The 22,390-nt window shown below is 40.7% G+C and overlaps 1 protein-coding gene across 1 annotated transcript in view; it reads right to left on the bottom strand.

Moving 5' to 3' along the window:
* The window catches only part of glra2 (glycine receptor, alpha 2), a 33,983-nt gene extending 14,542 nt beyond the window's left edge, over positions 1–19,441 (bottom strand). Inside the window, exons 1-5 of the mRNA XM_036572967.1 lie at positions 19,311–19,441; positions 11,034–11,101; positions 6,215–6,438; positions 641–723; positions 243–380 (exon numbers count right to left, since the gene is read on the bottom strand). Coding sequence (XP_036428860.1) covers positions 243–380; positions 641–723; positions 6,215–6,438; positions 11,034–11,101; positions 19,311–19,440 — 643 coding nt within the window. The 5' untranslated portion in view covers position 19,441. The remainder of the gene's footprint in view (positions 1–242; positions 381–640; positions 724–6,214; positions 6,439–11,033; positions 11,102–19,310) is intronic.
* Positions 19,442–22,390: the final 2,949 nt, after the last annotated feature.

The raw sequence follows: 22,390 nt of genomic DNA, 5'->3' as shown, positions 1-22,390 counted from the left end.
GGTGTTTGTGGTTAGCAGCATTGTGTTCTAACTTGTGTGGTAGTGTTTGGTGGTTAGCAGCATTGTGTTCTAACTTGTGCGGTAGTGTTTGGTGGTTAGCAGCATTGTGTTCTAACTCGTGTGGTAGTGTTTGGTGGTTAGCAGCATTGTGTTCTAACTTGTGTGGTGGTGTTTGGTGGTTAGCAGCATTGTGTTCTAACTTGTGCGGTAGTGTTTGGTGGTTAGCAGCATTGTGTTGAGACCTGTGTTGTAGTGTTTGGTGCAGTAGCCCAGCTCCTTCTCCTCCCTCATGATGAACTGAGGAAGGGTCAGGCCCTCCGCTACCTGCACAGGCCCCTCGTCCAGCCACTCGAAAATCAGGTCGTTCATGGTGTAGCCGACTGCAGAGCGAAGAAACACATCGTTATTACATTCCTCGGGGCCGTTACGCGAGCCTTATGAACTGCACTGCACTTCTGATCAAGCTCAAAGGAAAAGATTCAGTTCAGCAAAATGTCATGAAAGAGCTTCATTACACAAATATCTGAGAGGATCTGTTCACACAAACATTAAACCTCATCACTCAGCAGGCGGTTATCAGCCCGTTAGTGCTGAGTGAGGATCTCACAGTTAGAAGACAAGATTAAAGGTGATTACTTACAACTCTCCAGCTGCATAGTACAGGTCTGAACGTCCATCGGGAAGTTCTTCAGATCCATTGGACAGGACAGGATTAAGGTCAGCCTGCAGAAAATGACCAGTAAGCATTTCATTTTCAGGGTTGTGGATGTAATACCGTCAGGTCCAAAAAATGTTTGGACAGTGACAAAATTATTGTTATTCATTGTTATTATTGTTATTGGAACTCCTTCACTGTGTCAAAGTCAATAATCAAGAGAAGACTTCACCAGAGGCTTTACTGCAAGATGTAAACCTTTGGTAAGCCTCAAAAACAGATAAACCAGATTAGAGATTGGGGAAAAAAGATAATCATTTCTTAGTCCCACAACGGGGAAATTCTCAGTGTTACAGCAGCAAAAGGTGAGCAAGGCACTCAAGAAAAAGAAAAGAAGTAACAAGAAGAGAATTAACAGGTAAGTAATTAACTTTGTTAAGTACTTAACAAGGTTTTAACAGTTTCTTACTTGTTAATATATAAACAATATATAATACTAAAAGTAAAAAATAAGATAAACATATAAACTCTGTACAGTTCTGGGACAGCATCTTTTGGACAAATGCCACAAAGATCAACTTGTACCAGAATGATGGGAAGAGTATGGAGAAAGGAAGCAGCTGCTCATGATCTAAAGTATACCACCTTATCGGTGAAGCATGGTGGAGGTAGTGCTATGGCATGGGCATGTATGGCTGCAGATAGAACTGTATTCACTGATGATGTGGCTGCTGACAAAAACAGCAGGATGAATTCTGAAGTGCACAAGTCTTCATTATCTCAGATTCAGCCAAGTGCTTCAAAAATCATTGGATGGCACTTCACAATGCAGATTGACTTTGACCCGAAGCATACTGAGAAAGCAACCCAAGGCCCAGTCCCATTTCACCCCTCGCCCCTACCACTCAGCCCTTAGCCCTCTGTTTTGCGCGTTCACGTCTAAGGTTAGGGTGTCCCAATTCTTGTTGAGATAGAGGAGGAGGGTGAAGTGTTGGGGCTACATGACCCTCCAAACGGAGGTTTTTCAGAAACTCCAAACAGAGAGTTATGAGAAAAAAAGAAAAACCGGCAAGATGGAGAACAAGAGACCAAAGAAACCCGACAAATGTGAGAATTTTCTCTGATAAAAAATTACAATAACCATTGTTTTATCATAGTTTAATGTAGTTTCAGTGTATTATGGTTGTTTTCTTCATAACATGCATAAAAAAATTGCTAATAGCATGCTAATGTCTCTGTAGCTAGCTAGCTAACTTTCCCGTTCCACCTTAAATTGTCCAGCAGTTCTGATGCCTGAAGCGCCAGAATGTAACTGCTGCTCCATTTAAGGTGGAACAGGAAAATTCGAACAAGAATCTGGTGAATATCTGACTTCAGCTTCATATCACTGAAGAATTAGTGGTGGGTGATAATAAATAATTGCCCCCTCTTTGAAGATCATATGATGCCCTAAATGTAACTAAAGCCCAGCAGTGAGGAGCTGAACTTTACCCTCCTCTGCTGTCACTGCAGACTGGCAGGGTCGCCTACAGAGCAGCGCTGGTAGCTGTTAATGAAGTGATGCTCTTTTTATTTAGGGTCCCATTTTAGAGGGAAGACTTCAACCACTACCCTGTAACTGTTCCAAGGGGTTAGAGTGACTCTCGAAAACAAGGGGTAGGGGTAAAAATAAGAAATGGGACTGGGCCCAAGACTGTTCTTTGTTTTAAGATGTTTTTAAATCTACTCCACTGTCTGTGCTGCCAGTGTTACTGACTTCAGATCACTCTTCCATTCTGTGCTGGTTATTGTGCAGGTATTTCTCCAAAGCCTGTCCTTTCTCAACGCTCTCATTGTCTCTCAGATACAGCAGCCCTCAAACACACCTGTGTGCCGATCCTTCTAACTCCTGTATGAACTGATTCTGATGCTTTTAGGATCACGAGTCTTTTGAGCGTCAGAGAAAGAGCACAGTGTTGCGTCACTGGATTTCAAGAATGAAACGAAACATGAGTGCCTGTTTCTGCTGTTTATGGATGCTGAAATAAGTACCTCAGATGACATGTTTCAATTAAATGGCCTAAATAATGAAAAACGGCCTTTATTTAGCAAACATGTAAGCATTGTTTGTGAAAATTCACTTGGAACAGTCTCCTATATCCAAAGACACTAAACAGCCAAGACATGTTTAGGGCCTTAAAATACGCTTCTTTATTTTTAGCACTGCAACTACGAGGCTAATGCAGCTAACAAGTAATGGAAGCTTATACCCCAGTAATTAGCATCACGCCTAAATCATCACTTGCGTCAAACTATGCGGAAATGTTAATCTCTAATAGACTTGATTATGTGGTTTCTGACACTGCATGTCACGCTGTTATCTATAAATACGGACTAAGCTGCAGCTTCAAGATGGCTGCTACTACTGTTTTTGGCTATGCTAATGTACTTTTGTTCAGAAACTTCGGATGTGCATTTGGGATAAAAGGGGAAAACTGTGTGGATGATTTTTTTGCCAAACTATTCCTTTAATACCCCAATCTGAGGCATCTGCATCAATCTTCTCTTGAAAGCTACAGGAGCCACTACTGTGTCTGATAGAGCGCTTTGTGCAGAATCAGCCCCCCTACAAGTGCACTTCAAACACACTTCTAATGTCGGAGTCACCTGGAATAATTGCTTACGGATGCTTGACGAGGCTCGCTGTCTCTACAGGCGCTAACTGCATCTAGAGTCGATGAGATTTCATCTCATTTGCTTGGATCCATTTATATTGTCCCATTCTTCAAAGCAGAGGGACGGTCAAGTCAGCATTAATTGGTAATATGTCTTTAGCAGGTTTCTTCTTTTCATGTTTGCAGCCTGCTGCGTCTTAGCCTAGCAAGGAGGATGCAAATTAGCTCGGCACAGCTCTTTTCTCTAAGTCGCTCATGATTTCCACAAAATAAAAATGGAGGAAAACCAAAGAAAACTGAGACAAGTGTTCTTAGTCAGACTTATATTTGTATTGCGAGGTAGACTTCTGGATTCTGGGTTGTTTTGATGCTTAACATGGTGAAAATCCGCCCACTTTGACAGGAAAAGGCCGTTTGACTGACATGCAATATAACCAGCCGCAGACTGTTGATGTCCAGGGGCGAACCATTTATTTATGAGTTTGACTGAACTCAGAATTTCCCAGCTCTGACCAAGCATAAATAAATAAATACATAAATAAATAAATAAAATTCTCATCTGGGAATTCCTATTTGGAAAGTTGGGATGGTGTCCTCAACCACTGCTCTGTTCTACAAGTCACTTTATAACAATAACACTGAGTCACTTAAGTCACTTTAAAATGTCTATATTCTTCACAGATTATCTCTTGTTTAATATAAATAGATTTGTACATAGCAGAGAGGGGTTTTTGTGTATTTTGTGTATATTTAATATATTTCTGTTTTAGTACTTTTACTGTTACTTGTTTACTTTCTGTAGAGTGACTAATGAGCCTCACCACAAGCATTTCAATGCATAATTCACATTCACATTTAAGGCATTTGGCAGACGCTCTAATCCAATTTGATGATCTTACACAGGTAGGCGAAGCTAGTGTTGGGAGTCTTGCCCAAAGACTCTTATTGGTATAGTGTAGGGTGCTTACCCAGCCTGGGATTGAACCGCAGCCTACAGCGTAGAAGGCAGAGGTGTTACTCACTACACTCTACCAACCTCTAAATTTAATAAATGTCCTGACATGTTGTGCAAATGACCAATAAACTTGAAACTTGAAACTACAATGAGATTAGCTTTAGATCAGTTCAACCTACAGACACAGCAGTTGGTTAAACTATAACGCTGATTATAAAGTTCACTGTTTTGAGAAGGTGAATACATAATGAATATTAATGTTGTCGCTCATATCACTAACATTAGCTGGCTAGCGTGTTGCTAATGATACTTGCTTTCCCACTTTGTAGCTTAAACACACAGGTTGAAAATTCTGAGCTCCAACTTCCGACTTTCATTAAAACTGTGCTACAACAAAAACACACCCTCTGGAAACAAAGTGGGGTGGGGCTGTTTCACTTATTAGCTACTAATTTTGTCATAGCTAACCTTTAAACATGTGATCTAATAACTATGTCTTGTTCCAAAATACTGGTCACAGCATTTAGAGCGGGCAGCTGTTTGCAACATTTTCCTGTCAGACTGATAAAAGCTGACGTACAGAAGCATCCAGAGGTGTGGATAGTGGAAGCTAACAGAATCCTGGTAGTTGTGCGGAGCTTAAAGGGAGGTAAGTAAAAAATGTAACAATCACTACATCTGTTGTAAACATGCCTACTCTTGTCCTACAGTGGTGCTGTAATATCTCTAGAGTAAAACTGTCTGATTTAAAGACAGAACTTCTAATGATGTATCTGTATTTGTTAGTCTCTACATCATTGGATTTCTTTGTGCAATGCATGCTGGGTATTGTAGTGACAAAACCCTGATGGATGAAACACAATTGTGAATTCTGTCAGACCGGTGAGGCTGAGGGATGCTATGTTGCACTACAGAATATTACAAAACATGAGAAATAAATGCTAGTTTTAGGCAGGAATGTCTATTTTAATGTGTCATTAATTCTAGACACTCTGTACAACATCTGACGCTAAAACTACACTCAGTATTAATTTTACTTAGTGAGTTAAACCATTTTTTTTTGCCGTAAGTGTCAAATAAAACAAAATTAATGCTAACAGCAGTAGCGAAACCGTAACTGTGAGAGCTAGGCCTTCAGTCTGGGCCATAAATGTTAAATGGTGAAAAAATGGAAAAATGATATTGCCAGTTTCTGCTGGCGCCCTTATGGGACTCTGGTAGTATGTTAACACTAATCTAATGGTGATTCACATAAACTTGTTATCGGTTCTAGATTAAATACAGACATTTGTAGGCTGTGAAAAACATTCCATATGTTTTATTTGAAGCTTGTAACAGACATGAACATGAATTTGAGCTTGTATTTATCAGCTTTACAGTGACTCAGTACAGAGTTCTGGTATAGAGCTGCCAGCGCTGCTTTCCACTCCTAACAACTGACTGGAACCTGGTTAGCCTACGGCTCATGTTTACAGTCAGTGACTTATCTAGAACTTCCAGAAGGTGTAGATTGATGGTTTTACTCACTAAATTGGTCCCATTGGTTGATTCCTCTGTCACTTCTTAATTGTGTTGGTAGTTAATCTAACTTGTAAGGCCTTCAGTCCAGCTCCCGAAGTTCTAACCAATGAGAGAGCTCGCTTGGCTGTATCTGCCTAAATACCACCGGTTACCCACTGGCTAACAGTAATGCTAGCACTGCTGTGTATGTGGATTGAGGGCTTGCTCGCAGTCAGTCTAAAGGTCATTGGTTTATTGGTCTACAGGCTTGTTTACAGGGGTTTCTTTGACTGTCAATAGGATCTGAATGTCACCCTATTGGCTTCTGTCTTCAATAACTGGTTTTGCTTAGACGAGAACATCTTTGTTATTTTTGTTTCTGAAATTCTAACAATTTAATCACATGATCCACTGTTTAATCCCCATATCTGAAAAACTATATAACCGTACCTGATGCTGTAGAGAACCGTTCCATCCTTGGAGATCCTCAGGAGCTTGTTATCTGTGGTGACGTCGTGGAAGTTGGCGCCTTTCTCGTTGGCAAAGAACAGGTCAGGCTTCCAGATGGAGTCCAGCATGGATGGGTCCAGGTCGAGCGAAGGGTCTGGGTATTCGCTGTAGGCGAGCCGGGGGTCGTTCCACTTCTGCCTCAGGAAGATGTTCACTCTGTAGTCCTGCAGGATCCGTGCAGTGAGGATTAACGTATGAACAGAGAGAAAAGAAGCAGCACTAAAGCTACTTAAGTACTGAGTAACTTGTAGAACCACAGTGGAACATCTTAGAACATCCAGCATCCCTCAGGATAGGAACTACGAGGCTGATTGGCTTCTTATTTGAATTTTCCATCCCATCTTAAAAGGTGCAGCTGTTACATTCTGGCACCTGAGATAATCAAAGTCAAAGGTTTGAGATAATAAGTCAAAGCTTTGGGAAAATTGGAATAAGAAGCTTATAAAGTCCTCTTCTTCTCTTTTTTGGATCCATTTGGTCTAAAATAAAATGTTCTTCCATTCACTGGCCAATTTATTAGAAACTAGCATTTGAATAAGGGATGGAAAATTAGCTTTAATGGAAAGTTAAACTGATTATATTCCCAGAGCTGGTTATCATTCATAAAACCTGTTTACTGAGTTCGCTCTTTTTGAAATGGTTGCCGACTGCTTGCTCAATTTAGCAGTGCTACTTTAATCCAGGCAAACAACAAATCATGTTTTAAAGTCTGCAAACACGTAATCCAAGTCTTCTCACCCAAAACAGGTACATTTAAAGGTGTAAAGTTTCCTATGAAGCCCAGAATGTTACTTAACTGAGCCGTCTAACACGTGATTACAGTTCATTAGGTTCTGGAAAACCCAACAAACAAAAAAAAATTGTTATTCAATTTTGCAAGAGCTTAATTTGTCTTTGTCATCATCACCGCAAGGCTGTAATTAGTCAGAGCAGATTACTTGATGTGCCTGGAATGGAATCCAACACGTCCTTAAATGTCCTCCGAAAACATTCATTTGCAGTTTAACCCCTTAAACTTTAAGGTTCTGTATGTGGGTCCAGTTCCTCACTCTCAAAACAACAGAACGTACCTCAGTTTCATAATAACTATTAGGCCAGTGTTTTTTTTTAATCCATCTCTATTTCTGGAAGCAGTTTGTCAACATTTTGCCTCTTTAAATAATGAATAAATAATTTAAATAATCACTTTGACAAAGTAACTTTTTTTGACCTAGTACCTTGAGCTCCTTAGTCACAATAACTTATTTTCCCACAGTTTTTGACTTTTTTACCTTGAAATATTCACTTTTTTCTCAAAATTTTGACTTAATTTCTTGACATTTAATTTAATTGAAAATTCATCAATTTCACTGAAATTTAATTTAATTATTTTGACATGAAGTTGGCGTTTTGTCTGAAATAAATCAAATCTTAAGAAAAGAACTCATTATTTTGACATAATATCTTGACATTTTCTCTGTCATAACTCAAATCTCTAGAAAATAAGTCATTATTTTGACATAAGTAAAAATTTTGAGTCATTGTTTTGAGATGAGTCAATATTGTGAGATTCAAAATCAAAACTAGAAAATAAGCCATTACTTAGAAATGATGTCATTATTTTGAGATACCCAGTCAAAACTGAGAAAATAAGTAATTATTTTGAAATAATAACTCATAATTTTGAGATACTAAGTCAAAACTGGGAAATAAGTCACTATTTAGAAATAATAAGGCACTATTTTGAGATTCTCAGTCAAAACTGAGAAAATACATAATTATTTTGGGATCACAAGTCTAAATTTTGAGAAAGTCGACACTGAGAAAGTCAATGTTTTTAAAAAGAATGGTTATTTTGAAACATTTTGACTTCCTGCTTCCTTGAACAGAGAAAGAGAAAAAGCCGGCAGGAATGGGCTTCTGTACGACTCTGAACAGTAAGCTGTAGGGTTAGTAAGTGAATAATGAGCCTCCAGCTGAAGGGGTTACAAAGTCTTGGTGGGCTTTTCTTGTGAAAGTCGTGTTTCTAAAGTAAGATATGGTGCAGAATGACCTCTCATAGGCTTCCACGGTCATAGAACGGGAGCAGAATTGTCTTTAGATCCTCTAATATGTCACTGATCCAGCAGTCGTGCTGTTTAAAGAACAGAGCGCATGTAATCGCATAACCGACCCGAGACTTATTAACAGCTCCAGTCATTTGAAACGTGTGGGTTCCTCAGGCGGAGGAAGGGAACTGAAGCTAGCACGGCCTGAACACTAACCACACGATACATATTCATGATGCAGTTTCAGTGATTAAAAGTGTTAAAAGTCTCGTTCATACAGTAACCCGAGGGTGTGATTTTGTTGAACTGTTGTTGTGCTCGCGGTTCTACAAGAGCAGTTTGGTTCCAACACTGGATGAAGAGCCACATGGAAGCAAATGGCAGCGACTCTGTCGTCCATATCTTACTTTAACATTGAAATCCCAGACTTAAAACATCCTGAGGCTTGTTTTTCATTAATTACATGAAAACAGTGATTTTATTGTGAAGCTGTATAAATATGTACATAGAAGCATAATAAAAGTCCTGCCCATTTAAGGGTTTAAGGCCTGACCAAGTATATGCTGAAAAACACTGGATTCCTGGATTCTACCTTTAGCACATGCATGCTTCACCCTTAAAAAAGCTGGTTCTTCAAGGGTTCTTTAGTAAAGTAAATGGCTCTATATAGAACCATGAACATTCAAAAGAACGCTTTACATGATTAAAGGGTTCTTTGCATCATGAAAGGGTTAGGTTACTCAGATTGATGAAGAATGTGCTGTAGATGGTTCCAAATAGAACCTTTTTGAAAAGGGTTCTTCTATTGTTACAGGCTTGACATCATAACAATAGAAGAACCCTTTTTGGTGCTATATAGAACCTCTGTCAAACAGATTCTATATAGATCCATATGTAACATATTTCCATCAATCTAAAGAACCCTTTCATGATGCAAAGAACCCTTTAATCATGTAAAGGGTGATTTGAGTGTTTGTGGTTCTATGTAGAACAATTTCTATACTAAAGAACTATTGAAGAACCATCTTTTTTAAGTGTGTTGTAAGACATTAATGACAGAACACTTTAACAAAAACAGTTCTTTAAAGGCTTTTTTAGTAAAGAAAATGGTTCTATTTTGAACCATGAACACTCAAAGAACTCTTTGCATGATCAAATGGTTCTCTACAGCACCAGGTATGGTTCTAAGAGTTTTTCTTCTACTGTTATGATGTCAAGCTTTTAACTAAAGAGGAACCCTGTTGGTGCTATATAGAACCTTTTTCAAAGATATAGAACTATATACAATACGTTCTCCATCAATCTGAAGAACCATTTCTCCATGCAAAGAACCATTTAAGCATGCAAATGGTTCTTTGAGTGTTCATGGCTCATTTCTTTACTAAAGAACCCCTGAAGAACCATCTTTTTAGTATTGTAAGATATTAATGATAGTACAAAAACAGTTCTTCAAAGGTTCTTTAGTAAAGAAAATGGATCTTTGTTGAACCATGAACACTCAAAGAACCCTTTGAAATGGTTCTCTACAGCACCAGGTACAGTTATAAAATTTTTGAGAAACACCAAAAATTGTTTTTCTAGTGTTACAGCATCAAGCTTGTAACAATTGAAGAACCCTTTTTGGTGCCATATAGAAGCCTTTTCAAAATAGGTTCTACATAGAACCATATACAACACATTTTCCATCGATCTGAAGAATGTAAAGAGCCATTTAAGCATGCAAATGGTTCGTTGAGTGTTTCTATATAAAACCACTAAAGAACCCTGAAGAACCATCTTTTTCAAATGTTCGTTCATTTAAGCTCTTTCATTTACAGCCCTTTAGCCAAATGTTAATACAGATACCACTATCACTGACATGATTGCATGAGGTCTTTTATTTGAAAACAGTTAAAAATGATAAAAAACCATTAGCAGAAGCAATTAGTGATGACATTACTGAAAGCTAATCTCCAAATTAGGAGCTTTGTTATCATCTGCAGATTAATTAGTCCTGAAAGAATGCTGTTAGTATTTAGACATGCAGGCGCTTCGTTAAAGGGAGTTTTCATAAACAGTTTCCATTCTTGGTCTGAAAGTTTATTGGCGGCCCTCTGAGCGCAGGAATCCTCGACGTGCATCACCCGCAGACGTCTGTAAACATAATTATGATTTGATTCAGGCTCATTTGGTCTGACTGTTCACTGGAGATGTATTTGGATCGAACTGATAACGTGGTTGTAATAGCGCGCCTTTGAAGAGCGGAACGGCGCGGCGCTCTGGGTCGGTAACTGTTTACCCCCGGAGCGGTCGGACCATTTCGGGGCATTACGCTAATCAATCCGCTCGAATCGCAGGCCCTAAGACGCGAGGCCCCAAAGGTTCTTCTGGCAATTAAAGTGAATCATTTGCTGCCAGCCGCTGTGTGAATTATTAACACGAAAATAATCCAGCGAATGTGCATGTAGCGTAAGGAGACAACAATCAAATATCGCCCTGAGTGCTTAGCGATAGCCGTTTGATCTGAGGCGGCTGGTGAACATGTTCCCTTAAGGCTCCGCCAATAGACCAGTGCAAGCTTAGTCATGTTGTATGAAAATGTGGAAAGCAAACACGCAAAACAATTTTGGGAAAAAAAGTTTACAAAGAAAGTTTGTAGTAGCAGATGTCAGCAGCAAGTTAGCAGATGGCGCAGGGTCTGAGATGGTCGGGGGGGGTGGGGGGTTAGGGGCTAGCTGTGATGCCTAACTCACCATAGTAGTTTCAGCTATAGAACCAAAGCTGTTGATAAATATGTTGCAGGTGACGTTTACAGGGGGACCTGCAGGTAGGGGGCGATAAACCACACATTGACATCTCTTTTAGTGAGTCACAGGAAAGGAAACATAACGACAGGCTTACCATGGTGGTCTCGGTCACGGAGCCGAAGCTGTTGATAAAAATATTGCAGGTGACGTTTACAGGCGGACCTGTGAAAATGGAATGGAGAAGTGATATGGAGGTAAAGAAAGACAGAACACTCTTCTGCAAGGCAAGTAAAACCCCAGCTAGAACCAGAACCAGGATTCTGCTGCAGGACCCTACAGAGGAACCTTTTAGTTTCTGGAATTCTGTAATGAACTGGCTTCTAAAATAAAAGGTGCCACACAGGGTTCTCTGAGGAACCCCTGAAGAACCATTGAGATTTGTGAGTTTGCATAATGTAACGGCTCTATACCAGCTGCTTGTGTTCTCAGAACAATGGACTGACCACCCCAGAGTCCAGACCTTAACACCACTGAAAGCGTTTGGGATTACTTGGATGGTGAGATGCTGAAAATGCAAAACCAACTTCTAAGACTGAACTTTGTAACCACCTGGAATACCATAGCAACCACCTAGCAACACCTTAGCAACCACTTGGAATAGCATAGCAACTGCTTAGCAACACCTGAGCAACCACCTAGGAAACCATAGCAACTGCATAGCAACACCTTAGGAACCACTTGGGAAACCATAGCAACCACCTAGCAACACCTAAGCAACCATCTTGGATAGCATAGCATCTGTTTAGCAACACCTTGGCAATCACCTGGGAAACTCTAGCAACCACCTAGCAACACCTTAGCAACCACCTAGGATACCACAGCAACTGCCTAGCAACACCTTAGCAACAACCTGAGATACCATAGCATCTGCTTAGCAACACCTTAGCAATCACCTGGGATACCATAGCAACTGCCTAGCAACACTTAAGCAACCATCTCGGATATCGTAGCAAGCACCTAGCAAGACCTAAGCAACCATCTGGGATGACATAGCAACCTCTTAGCAATACCTTGGCAATCACCTGGGAAACCATAGCAACCACCTAGCAACACCAAAGCAACCATCTGGAATACCATAGCATCCGCCTAGCAACTCCTTAGCAACTACCTGGGATACCATAGCATCTGCTTAGCATAACCTTGGCAATCACCTGGAAAATCATAGCATCCGCCTAGCAACACTTAAGCAACCATCTGGGATACCATAACAACCACCTAGCAACACCTTAGCAACTACCTGGAATACCATAGCATCTGCTTAGCAACACCTTGGCAATCTCCTAGGAAACCCTAGCAACCACTTAGCAACACTTAAGCAACCATCTGGGATGCCATAGCAACCTCTTAGCAACACCTTGGCAATCACCTGGGAAACCATAGCAAACCGCCTAGCAACACCAAAGCAACCATCTGGAATACCATAGCATCCAGTGTTGCAACACTGTAGCAACCACCAACAGTCTTAGGTGTCTGTAATTCTGTAATGAACTGGCTTCTAAAATAAAAGGCACCACAGAGGGTTCTCTGAGGAACCCCTGAAGAACCATGTTTGAAAAAGAGATTTGTGAGTTTACATAATGTAACGGCTCCGTACCAGCTGCTTGTGTTCACAGAACAATGGACTGACCACCCTAGAGTCCAGACCTTAACACCACTGAAAGTGTTCACTTGGATGGTGAGAAGCTAAAAATGCAAAACCAACTTCTAAGACTGAACTTTGGAGTTAAGGAAAAATCTCTGCAGACGTCTGAAGAAACTGAAAGCAGGTCTCCTGAAGAAAATGGAAGCTGTAATAAAGGCAAACATGGACACAATAACTACTGAAAACGTCAGATTACATTCAGTTTTCTGCTTTTATTCCTGATGCTGAAAAATGAATAACTTGTACTTAATGGTTGTTTTGACTGGAAATTAAACAAATGAAAGGTGGTCTCTGACTTTTGCACAGTATTGAGGAATTCCACCAATTTTAAAACATTTTTCAAATTTAGTTGTTGAGACCTAAACAAAGTAGATAAGTGCACCCACTTCAGCTTATTAGGTTGGCTTGAGAAACTTCTTAATCTTTTTATTCTTCTCATTATTATTCCGTGCTCAAAATGTAAACAGTTTCTCATCCTTTGCTCTTAAAAAGATGGTTCTTTAGTAAAGAAAATGGTTCTATATAGAACCATTAACACTTAAAGAACCCTTTGCATGATTAAAGGATTCTTTGCATAGTGAAAGTGTTCTTCAGATTGATGGAGAATGTGCTGTAGATGGTGCTATATAGAACCTTTTTGAAAAGGGTTCTATGTAGCACCCAAAAGCATTCTTCTATTGTTTCAGTGTCAAACTTGTAATAATAGAAGAACCCTTTTTGGTGCTATATAGAACCATCTACAGCACATTCTTCATCAATCTGAAGAACACTTTTACTATACAAAGGACCCTTTAACAATACAAAGAGTTCTTTGAGTTTGTTTAGTAAAGAACCCTTGAAGAACTGTTGTTTTTTAGAGTATACAGTTTTTGGTGTAGAACCACGAAAATTGGCAGGAACATAGAACCTATATCCAAATAGTGTGCTTGTGCTTTTTGAACAGATCCAACTTAAGATTTTCATACTATCTTTGTTCAAATGTGATTCTTTCCCCAAGGAAATGAAAGGAGGACCATTCACCTTAATGAAAATCTATCATTCTCCTTATATACTACAAACGCCTTATATCTTATACCTGCATCTCTTAATCCACCACAGTCAGAATACAGTCTGTAGGCAAAAGTTACTGGACTCTGGCTATATACCCTAGCCATCCACCTAGCAACACCTTAGCAACCTCAGGGATATCATCAGCACTGCATAGCAAATGCCTAGCAACAGCTTAGCAATCACCTGGGATACCATAGCAACCACCTAGCAACACCTTAGCAACTACCTGGGATACCATAGCACTGGCTTAGCAACACCTTGGCAATCACCTGGGAAACTCCAGCAACCGCCTTGCAACACCTAAGCAACCATCTGGAATACAATAGCAACCTCTTAGCAACAGTTTGGCAACCACCAACAGTCTTAACTGTTTTAACATTTTAATGTTATTAGCTGTGTTTCTCAAGCCAACTTAAAGTTCATCCCTTTCTAGTCACTAAACTAATCTCGGTAACACTTTCTATGAATGGCACCTTTGTAAGCATCTACAAACACATTCATAACATGTTATAATGCATTCATAAGGCATTATAAACATGGCTATACATATTTATTAAAATGCATTACATGTTATAGCCATGCTTATTATACATTATGAATTGTTAACATAATACATTATAAGTACTGATCATAACAAATTATAAGAGCTCATAAGTGGTATTTGTCCGCTCTAAGTAAAGTGAAGCGTACTGTACTAAAGCCTCCTCCAGTGTTCAGAGTGAGGCTTCAAGTTGAAGTATTTACAGAAGGATTTACTGAAACACTAAAACATTCACAGTAAAGCACATTACAGGCTTCAAATGTCAGAGTTTAAACTAGAGCTGCATCAGTGTTTTACCCAATGTGGGAAAGGTAATGTTCACCACCGTTAGCTTGGTATTTGTCTTTACTTTACGCTCTCCAAGCTGGGACTGACTTCTTTGGCCCTGAGAGTATAACATGTTATCAACACTACTTATAATGCATTATATTAACAATTCATAATGTATAATAAACATGGCTATAAAGTGTAATCCAGTGTAGTTCATTTTTATAAATGTTTATAATCATGTTTATAAATTATACGGCATTATAACATGTTATAAGTGTGTTTATGGATGCTTACAAACGTGACATTCATAGAAAGTGTTACCCTAATTTCTTTAGGGTTGCAATGTTTATAACACTTTTTTATTTACTATCCAAAACCATCAGTGAACCTACACGAGTCTTCTGAGTTTATATGGAATGTTGATGATGGAAAATAGTGGAAAATCTGAAAACTTTTTAGGAAAAGTTTTCTTTGGGGACTATTTTACCTCATAACACTCTGCATGTATACCTCCACCAGGATAGGATAAACCTTCTCAAAACCACTTCATGTAGTAACTTTCTGTGAGGGAGCTTTTAGAGGTGGACGTCTGGTTCCTATCAGCACCACTGTGAACTATTCTAAAGTTTCTCTAGAATGGAGCGTTTTACATTTCACTTGAATTTTGACGGATCAGTGGAATTCCAGGGACATTAGAAAACATGTACTCTGATTTCTTTGGTATGCTATGTGGTTTGTACAGGTTTTGGGTTTGAATCAGTTTTGAAACACCGCCACCATCATCGTTCATTTGACACCTTCCAGAATTATTTGTTCTTAGTTGTCACACTTGTGCTGCGATTAGTTTGAGTTTTTAAAAGGTCAATCGATCAATTCTATCTGGGACCCTTTAAGAACCAATCACCAATCAGTTCTTACCAAATGAACCTCTAATATTCTCACTAATCCAGCATCCTGGAAACTGTCCATTCAAAATGCACTCTAGATAACCTAACTGACCTTTCCTTCTACACTTTACAATTTGAGTATATCAATCAAATCTGTTTCACACAAAGAAATGAAGGTTACAGTCCATCCTCTGATTATTAATGATCAATCTAAAAGCTGCTGGGCTTGGCAGATTGATGATGGTATCATGTCTGCAGCGAGAAATGAGAAAACTCTGTCATCGCCAAACTCATCAGTCCAAGAGAGATCTGCTCTTAAACCATACTGTCTGACTTTATGTAAAGAATAATGTGATAATCAGTGCTAGAATTTCATGCAGAGGCATACAAACGTGATAACACTCACTTTGCTCCCAGTGGAATTGGGATAGACTGGTGAAAAGCAGCCTGCTTAATTGATATTGAGCAGATAGAAATGGGTAGAAGATGAGGGACGATACGTGCAACAATACTGCAATGTTACTCGTGCAGCTTCTGAACGAAACTGCAGGCCTTTCATCTGCTCCTCTGGCTGTGGTTTGACGTGACAGAAAGCGGTTCTCTGCTTTTATATTGAGAACAGCATTGGCAGCAGTGTGTGAAGTGAACTCTAGTCGTGCTCTCCTTCTGCAGCAGCTTTATTAATATTACATTCCACTCTGTATTAATATTTGCCTCAGCGTGTGTACAGGCAACGTCAGTACAGACTGTGGTGAAAGAAAACAGCTTGGTAAACAAAACTAGGTCATGCATTATGATCAGACACTTCAGAGGGTGTTAGGTGCTGTAAATTGTGCGAGTGAGGGCATTTTGGTACCAGTGATAGAGGGTGGGGTTGAGATTAGTGCTGGTTATTGAGATTAAGATTGCAATTGCTGCTATTTATTAAGAGTGGGATTGAGATTGGTGCTGGTTATTGAGGGTGGGATTGAAATTGCTGCTTTTTATGAAGGTGGGATTGAGACTGGTGCTGGTTATTGAGGGTGGGATTGAAATTGCTGCTTTTTATGAAGAGTGGGATTGAGATTGGTGCTGGTTATTGAGGGTGGGATTGAGACTGGTGCTGGTTATTGAGGGTGGGATTGAGATTGCTGCTGGTAAATGAGGGTGGGATTGAAATTGCTGCTTTTTATGAAGAGTGGGATTGAGATTGGTGCTGGTTATTGAGGGTGGGATTGAGACTGGTGCTGGTTATTGAGGGTGGGATTAAGATTGGTGCTGGTTATTGAGGTTAGGATTAAGATTGGTGCTGGTAAATGAGGGTGGGATTGACATTGGTGCTGGTAAATGAGGGTGGGATTAAGATTGGTGCTGGTAAATGAGGGTGGGATTGACATTGGTGCTGGTAAATGAGGGTGGGATTAAGATTGGTGCTGGTAAATGAGGGTGGGATTGAGACTGGTGCTGGTTATTGAAGGTGGGATTGAGATTGGTGCTGGTAAATGAGAATGGTATTGAGATTGGTGCTGGTAAATGAGGGTGGGATTGACATTGGTGCTGGTAAATGAGGGTGGGATTAAGATTGGTGCTGGTTATTGAAGGTGGGATTGACATTGGTGCTGGTAAATGAGGGTGGGATTGAGATTGGTGCTGGTAAATGAGGGTGGGATTGAGATTGGTGCTGGTAAATGAGGGTGGGATTGAGACTGGTGCTGGTTATTGAGGTTAGGATTAGGATTGGTGCTGGTAAATGAGGGTGGGATTAAGATTGGTGCTGGTAAATGAGAATGGTATTGGGATTGGTGCTGGTAAATGAGGGTGGGATTGAGATTGGTGCTGGTAAATGAATGTTGAAATTGATAACAGTCAATGAAGATTTTTCTAAATATCCTATAGTGTGAAAGTGATGTTTAGAGTGAGACCAGTAAGTGTCTGGAAGAAAAATGTCGTCATCCGAATAAACCAGCAGGATGTCATGTTCTGATAATGGCATCAGATGGTCAGGAAGATAACCAGCTGGGAATAGCTGGGACAAGAGTGGGAGTTTGTCCATGATCAGTGAAAAGTGACAAGCGAGCAGAAGTGGCCATGTTGTGGAGGTGTGAAAATGGAGGTGTGGTGGAGGTGTGAGCACCAGAGCAATGGAAGCTTCCAGAAGTGAAAGGAACCAAGGCTGGAGGCCAAAGCTGACCAACTGTTTACCAAACAAGACATGCCTGCCAATGTGAACCCCAGTGTGTGTGTGTGTGTGTGTGTGTGTGTGTGTGTGTGATGTCCTTTCTGGCAGGTAGAGATTTATATCCAGGTCTTTAATGAATTCCATGTTTTCTTATCTTTCCCTGCCTCCTGCAACACTCTTTAAATTAGGATTTTAAAAATAGCCCATGTCTTTCAAAAAGAAAAATAATACATTTTACTTATGATGCACCTTTTATTTAAGTATAAATCCCAAAGATAAACATTTTAAAAACTTAAAATGAACATTAAAAAAATAAAATGAAAACATCCAAAGATCTCTGGTTCTCTTTGCAAGCAGTATGACCTGCTTTCTTCCTGCTATTGGGTTTACTTAAAGGAGGGTTGGATTGGGATTGGTTACTAAGGGCAGGTTTGGGACTGGTTGAAGATGGTAGAATTGGGATTGGTCAAAGAGGGTGGGGCTAAGATTGGTTAAAGAAGGAAGGATTGGGATTCGTTATTGAAATTGAGATTGGGATTGGCGCTGGTTACTGAAGGTGGGATTGAGGTTGGTACCAATTAAAGAAAAACAGATTGAGATTGATACTGGTAATGAAGGTGTGATTGAGAATGGTGCCAGTTACCGAAAGTGGGGTTGAAACTGGTACTGGTTATTGAAAGTGAGATTGAGTCACTGGGGATGGGATTCAGATTGGTACTGTTACTGGGGGTGGGACTGAGATTGTTACTGGTTAAAGAAGATGGAATTGAGAGTGGTACCAGTTAATAAAAGTGGGATTGAGAATGGTTCTGGTAACTGAGGGTGGGATTGAGATTGGTACTAGTTATTGAGAGTGGGATTGAGATTGGTACTGGTTATTGAGAGTGGGATTGAGATTGGTACTGGTGATTGAGAATGGGATTGAGATTGGTACTGGTTATTGAGAGTGGTATTGAGATTGGTATTGGTTATTGAGAGTGGGATTGAGATTGGTGCTGGTTATTGAGAGTGGGATTTAGATTGATACTGGTTAATGAAGAATTAAGAGTGGTACTGGTTACTAAGGCTGGAATTGAGAGTGGTACCCGTTATCGAGGGTAGGATTAAGACTGTTACCAGTTACCGAGGGCAGAGTACTGGTCAATGAAGGTGGAATTGAGATTGTCTCTTTCTTAGATGGGATACAGTCGACAGATTTGGAGGAGACCTGACTTTCTGTGTCAGCTGGAACTGAGTCTGAGTTTCAGTTGGACCAGAGAGTTCTAGATGTACAAAACTGGTTCTCTACCTTCAGTTACTCTCTCCTCTCTCCAGGGCTTGAACAGCTTTAAATGTATAATCAGGGTGGCAATGATACAATGAGTAAGGAAGATCCAAAGATCTCCCAACATCTGACAGAAACAATAACAGGCATTAATCATGACAGTTTGATAGATATTATGTCACAACATAACATTTACATCACACATTAACCCCTTAAAGTCTTGCTCTGAGAACTGCGTGACTTATTCATTAGTATTAACGGAATAATTTATGGTAGTTGAATGCCAAACATCAAGGGGTTAAACCCATTAATAAACATGAGGTCCTCACTGCCGTGCGACACGTTTAAAAGCAACAATTAACCCGTCAGCCTCATTCAGGCCCAAAGCAACAACACAATGAGTCACCATACCTTTGAAGTTGGGTCTTATCCTTGCGTCGTAGCCTGACGTTTTGCCCATTAGTTTGTCCAGGAAATCCGAAGGGGACATGGTCAGAGAGGAGCCTCGCGACGATGACCGGTCATGCTCCTTTGCTAGCATTATCCTGGAAGCACAATGGAAGACAGCATTCATTCTGATTACACACGTGCAGTTCTCACGAGAACGAGAGTAAACTGGGCCTAATGACGGGTTTATTTATGCACAGCCGCCCACGGACTTGGACTGTGAGAATGCGACTATTTTCTCACACGCGTTGGTCAGTGCCCACACACAACTGACTGCTCTCTCTCTCTCTGTATCTCTCTCGCTCTCTCTCTCTCTGATGAGCAAAAACTAATTTGGCAGGACTGAAGCCATCTAAGCCCCCTATTTTTATTCCCTCAGCTATTACTGTCATCACAACCTGCCGGTTCTAAATACCATCCATGACAACAGCGACAGCCTGACCACAATATGGAATATGATCACTAATATTTGCCTGCTGTCTTTATGCATTACGCTCCTGTTGGCTGAGCGGTTCTAACTCTGGGGGGTGGGGGCTAAAGAAGGGATAAAAATGCAAGTAGAGGAGCAAGTTGGAGATAAATGTCTCACTCAAAAAACAGGCACCTCGGAACCAAAGACCACCACTTAAAGACCTAGCACTCCACCAGGGATTCAAACCCATCTACTGCTGGAGCACCACAGTCTGGTGCCAGAAAGGTTCTTTGGAGTGATGCCATGGAAAAAAATATTTTTTTTTTTACCATAGACGGTATACTGGGGATATTGAGAACTATTTCCCAAAAGAACCATGTTTGAAAAACATGTGAGTGTGAAGAACCTTTCAAAGGTTTAAAGAGCCTTCACATTTAAGAGTTTTTCAGGGCAGTGGTTCTCAAACCGGTCCTCAGGGGTCCCCAGATGGTCCACTGGGGATACTGAGATTGGTTTGAGAACCACTGCTCAAAAAAAACATGTTTAAAAATTGTGAGTGTGAAGAACCTTTCAAAGGTTTAAAGAACCTTCACATTTAAGTGTAATAGTTTTCCAGAGCAGTGGTTCTCAAAGTGGTCCTCAGGGATCCCGAGATGATCCATTGGGATATAGCAGACCGGTTTGTCCTAAAGAACCTTGTTTTAAAGTGATTTGTGAGTGTGAAGAACCTTTTAAAGGTTTCAAGAACCTTCACCTAATGGTATATGCCGATACAACTATATATATATAAGCGTTCTTCAGAGCAAAGCTAACCGACCTCCAGATGGTCTAATTGGGATATTGAGGACCAGTTTGAGAAACACTGCCCTAAAGAACCATATTTGAAACTAAACCAATATATATGTGTAAGCACTCTTTAGAGCAGTGGTCTTCAGGGACCTCCTGACGGTCCACTGGGGTCTGAGAACCACTGCCATACAGAACCATGTACAAAAAGGTTCAAAGAACCTTTATGTAATATTATACACAAATGTAGATATATAAGTGTTCTTCAGATTAGTGGTTCTTAAACAGGTTCTCAGCGATGGCCAGATGGTCCACCGGAGTTTGAGAACCACTGCCATAAAGAACCATGTACAAAAATGGCTTAAAGAACCTTCACTTAATGTTCTATACAAATGCAGATTTATAACGGTTCTTCAGAGCAGTGCTTCTCAAGATGATCCACTGTCCACTGGGGTTTGAGAACTGTGTTTGAAAAAGATTTGTCAGTTTGAAGAACGTTTTAAAGATCTAGAGAACCTTCAGGTTCCATTCCAATGGCTTTTAGAACATGTACATCATGCAGAGGTTCTGCTGAGTGGTTTCTCTTGACATGCATTGAGAAAAACATGCATTGGAAGGTTCTTTAGGGACTCAACTAGGGGATCACTCCGGAGAACCCTTTGAGCACCTTTATTTTTGAGAGTGCGCCCACTCGAGCTTCTTGTTTTATGCCGTGATAAATGGGATTTAATGTGTGTATGTGGTTCTACGTATATATGACGTAAAACACAGGTGGATGCTGAATGTATTTCAATGGATGCAACCACCACGCAGTTAGAACATCATGGTTCTATTTTAGTCCTCGTATGTTCTGCCTTTCATCGCACCGAACTTATTCGGCTCGCGGATCTGAGGCTGGCTTTGGAGAAAGTTTCACGCGTTTCTTTATTTCTCGGATGAGTCATTTCCACGATTACTTTAAGAGCGCGCGCCGCCAAGCTTCTCCAGTAACCTTGAAAGTGCGTTTTGCTCGCGCGCCGCGCAGCAGCGGATAATGGCACGAGGGGAGAAGAAGAAAGGCACGTACCTGAGGTGATCCATCTCGATCATGCACGCGAATAAAGTTGTGAAGAGTTTGAGGAAAGGGCGAGTCATCACTGTGATGCTTCTGGGCTTCCGCGCGCCTCCACGGACTCCCATACGGAGACGTTAAGGGGGAGTGGAGTGGAGGGGGGGAGGTGTCACACGCGCCCTCCGCTCGCTCTCCTTCGCACCGAAGCGCAGCTGAGAGGCTTTGAGCGAAAAATCAAAGGCGCGAGATCCTCTCCGGTCCTGAGCGTCATAGCTTAAACCCGCAAGACAGAGCTCCACCTCGGGCTCACATCAGCGCGGAGAGGTTCCACACAGCAGCTCCAGAGAACCCTCAGACGGACTGACTGGCTGGAAATAAAAACAATTAGAAAAGAAAATTCTTCCAAAAAGCGAATCTGCACGTGATAGTCCGAGAGCGCGCTGCGTTTCAGTGAAGCGCTTTGAGGAGCTGAAGTGACTCCAGAGCTGAGAGAGAGAGGGAGAGAGAGAGGGAGGGAGAGAAAGAGAGAGAGAGAGAGGGAGGGAGAGAGAGAGAGAGAGAGAGAGAGAGAGAGAGATGCTTCATCAGAGACAGCCTGTGCAAAGACAGACAGGCGCGTCCGCGCGCCAGATTCAGCACCCGGACAGCTCCGGGTTTAGCCGCGCGCATGCGCAATCAGCTCCGTGGTTCATCACTCAGTTCTAGATTTATAATCACTCAGTACTGAGTTTATAATCATTCACAGTTTATAATCATTCTGTACTGAGTTTATAATCATTCACAGTTTATAATCAT

This window comes from Colossoma macropomum, unplaced genomic scaffold, assembly GCF_904425465.1.
Source record: "Colossoma macropomum unplaced genomic scaffold, Colossoma_macropomum, whole genome shotgun sequence".
Classification (NCBI taxonomy): Eukaryota; Metazoa; Chordata; class Actinopteri; order Characiformes; family Serrasalmidae; genus Colossoma; species Colossoma macropomum.
Note: the sequence above shows the minus strand (reverse complement) of the source record. Positions and strands in the feature narration are given on the sequence as shown.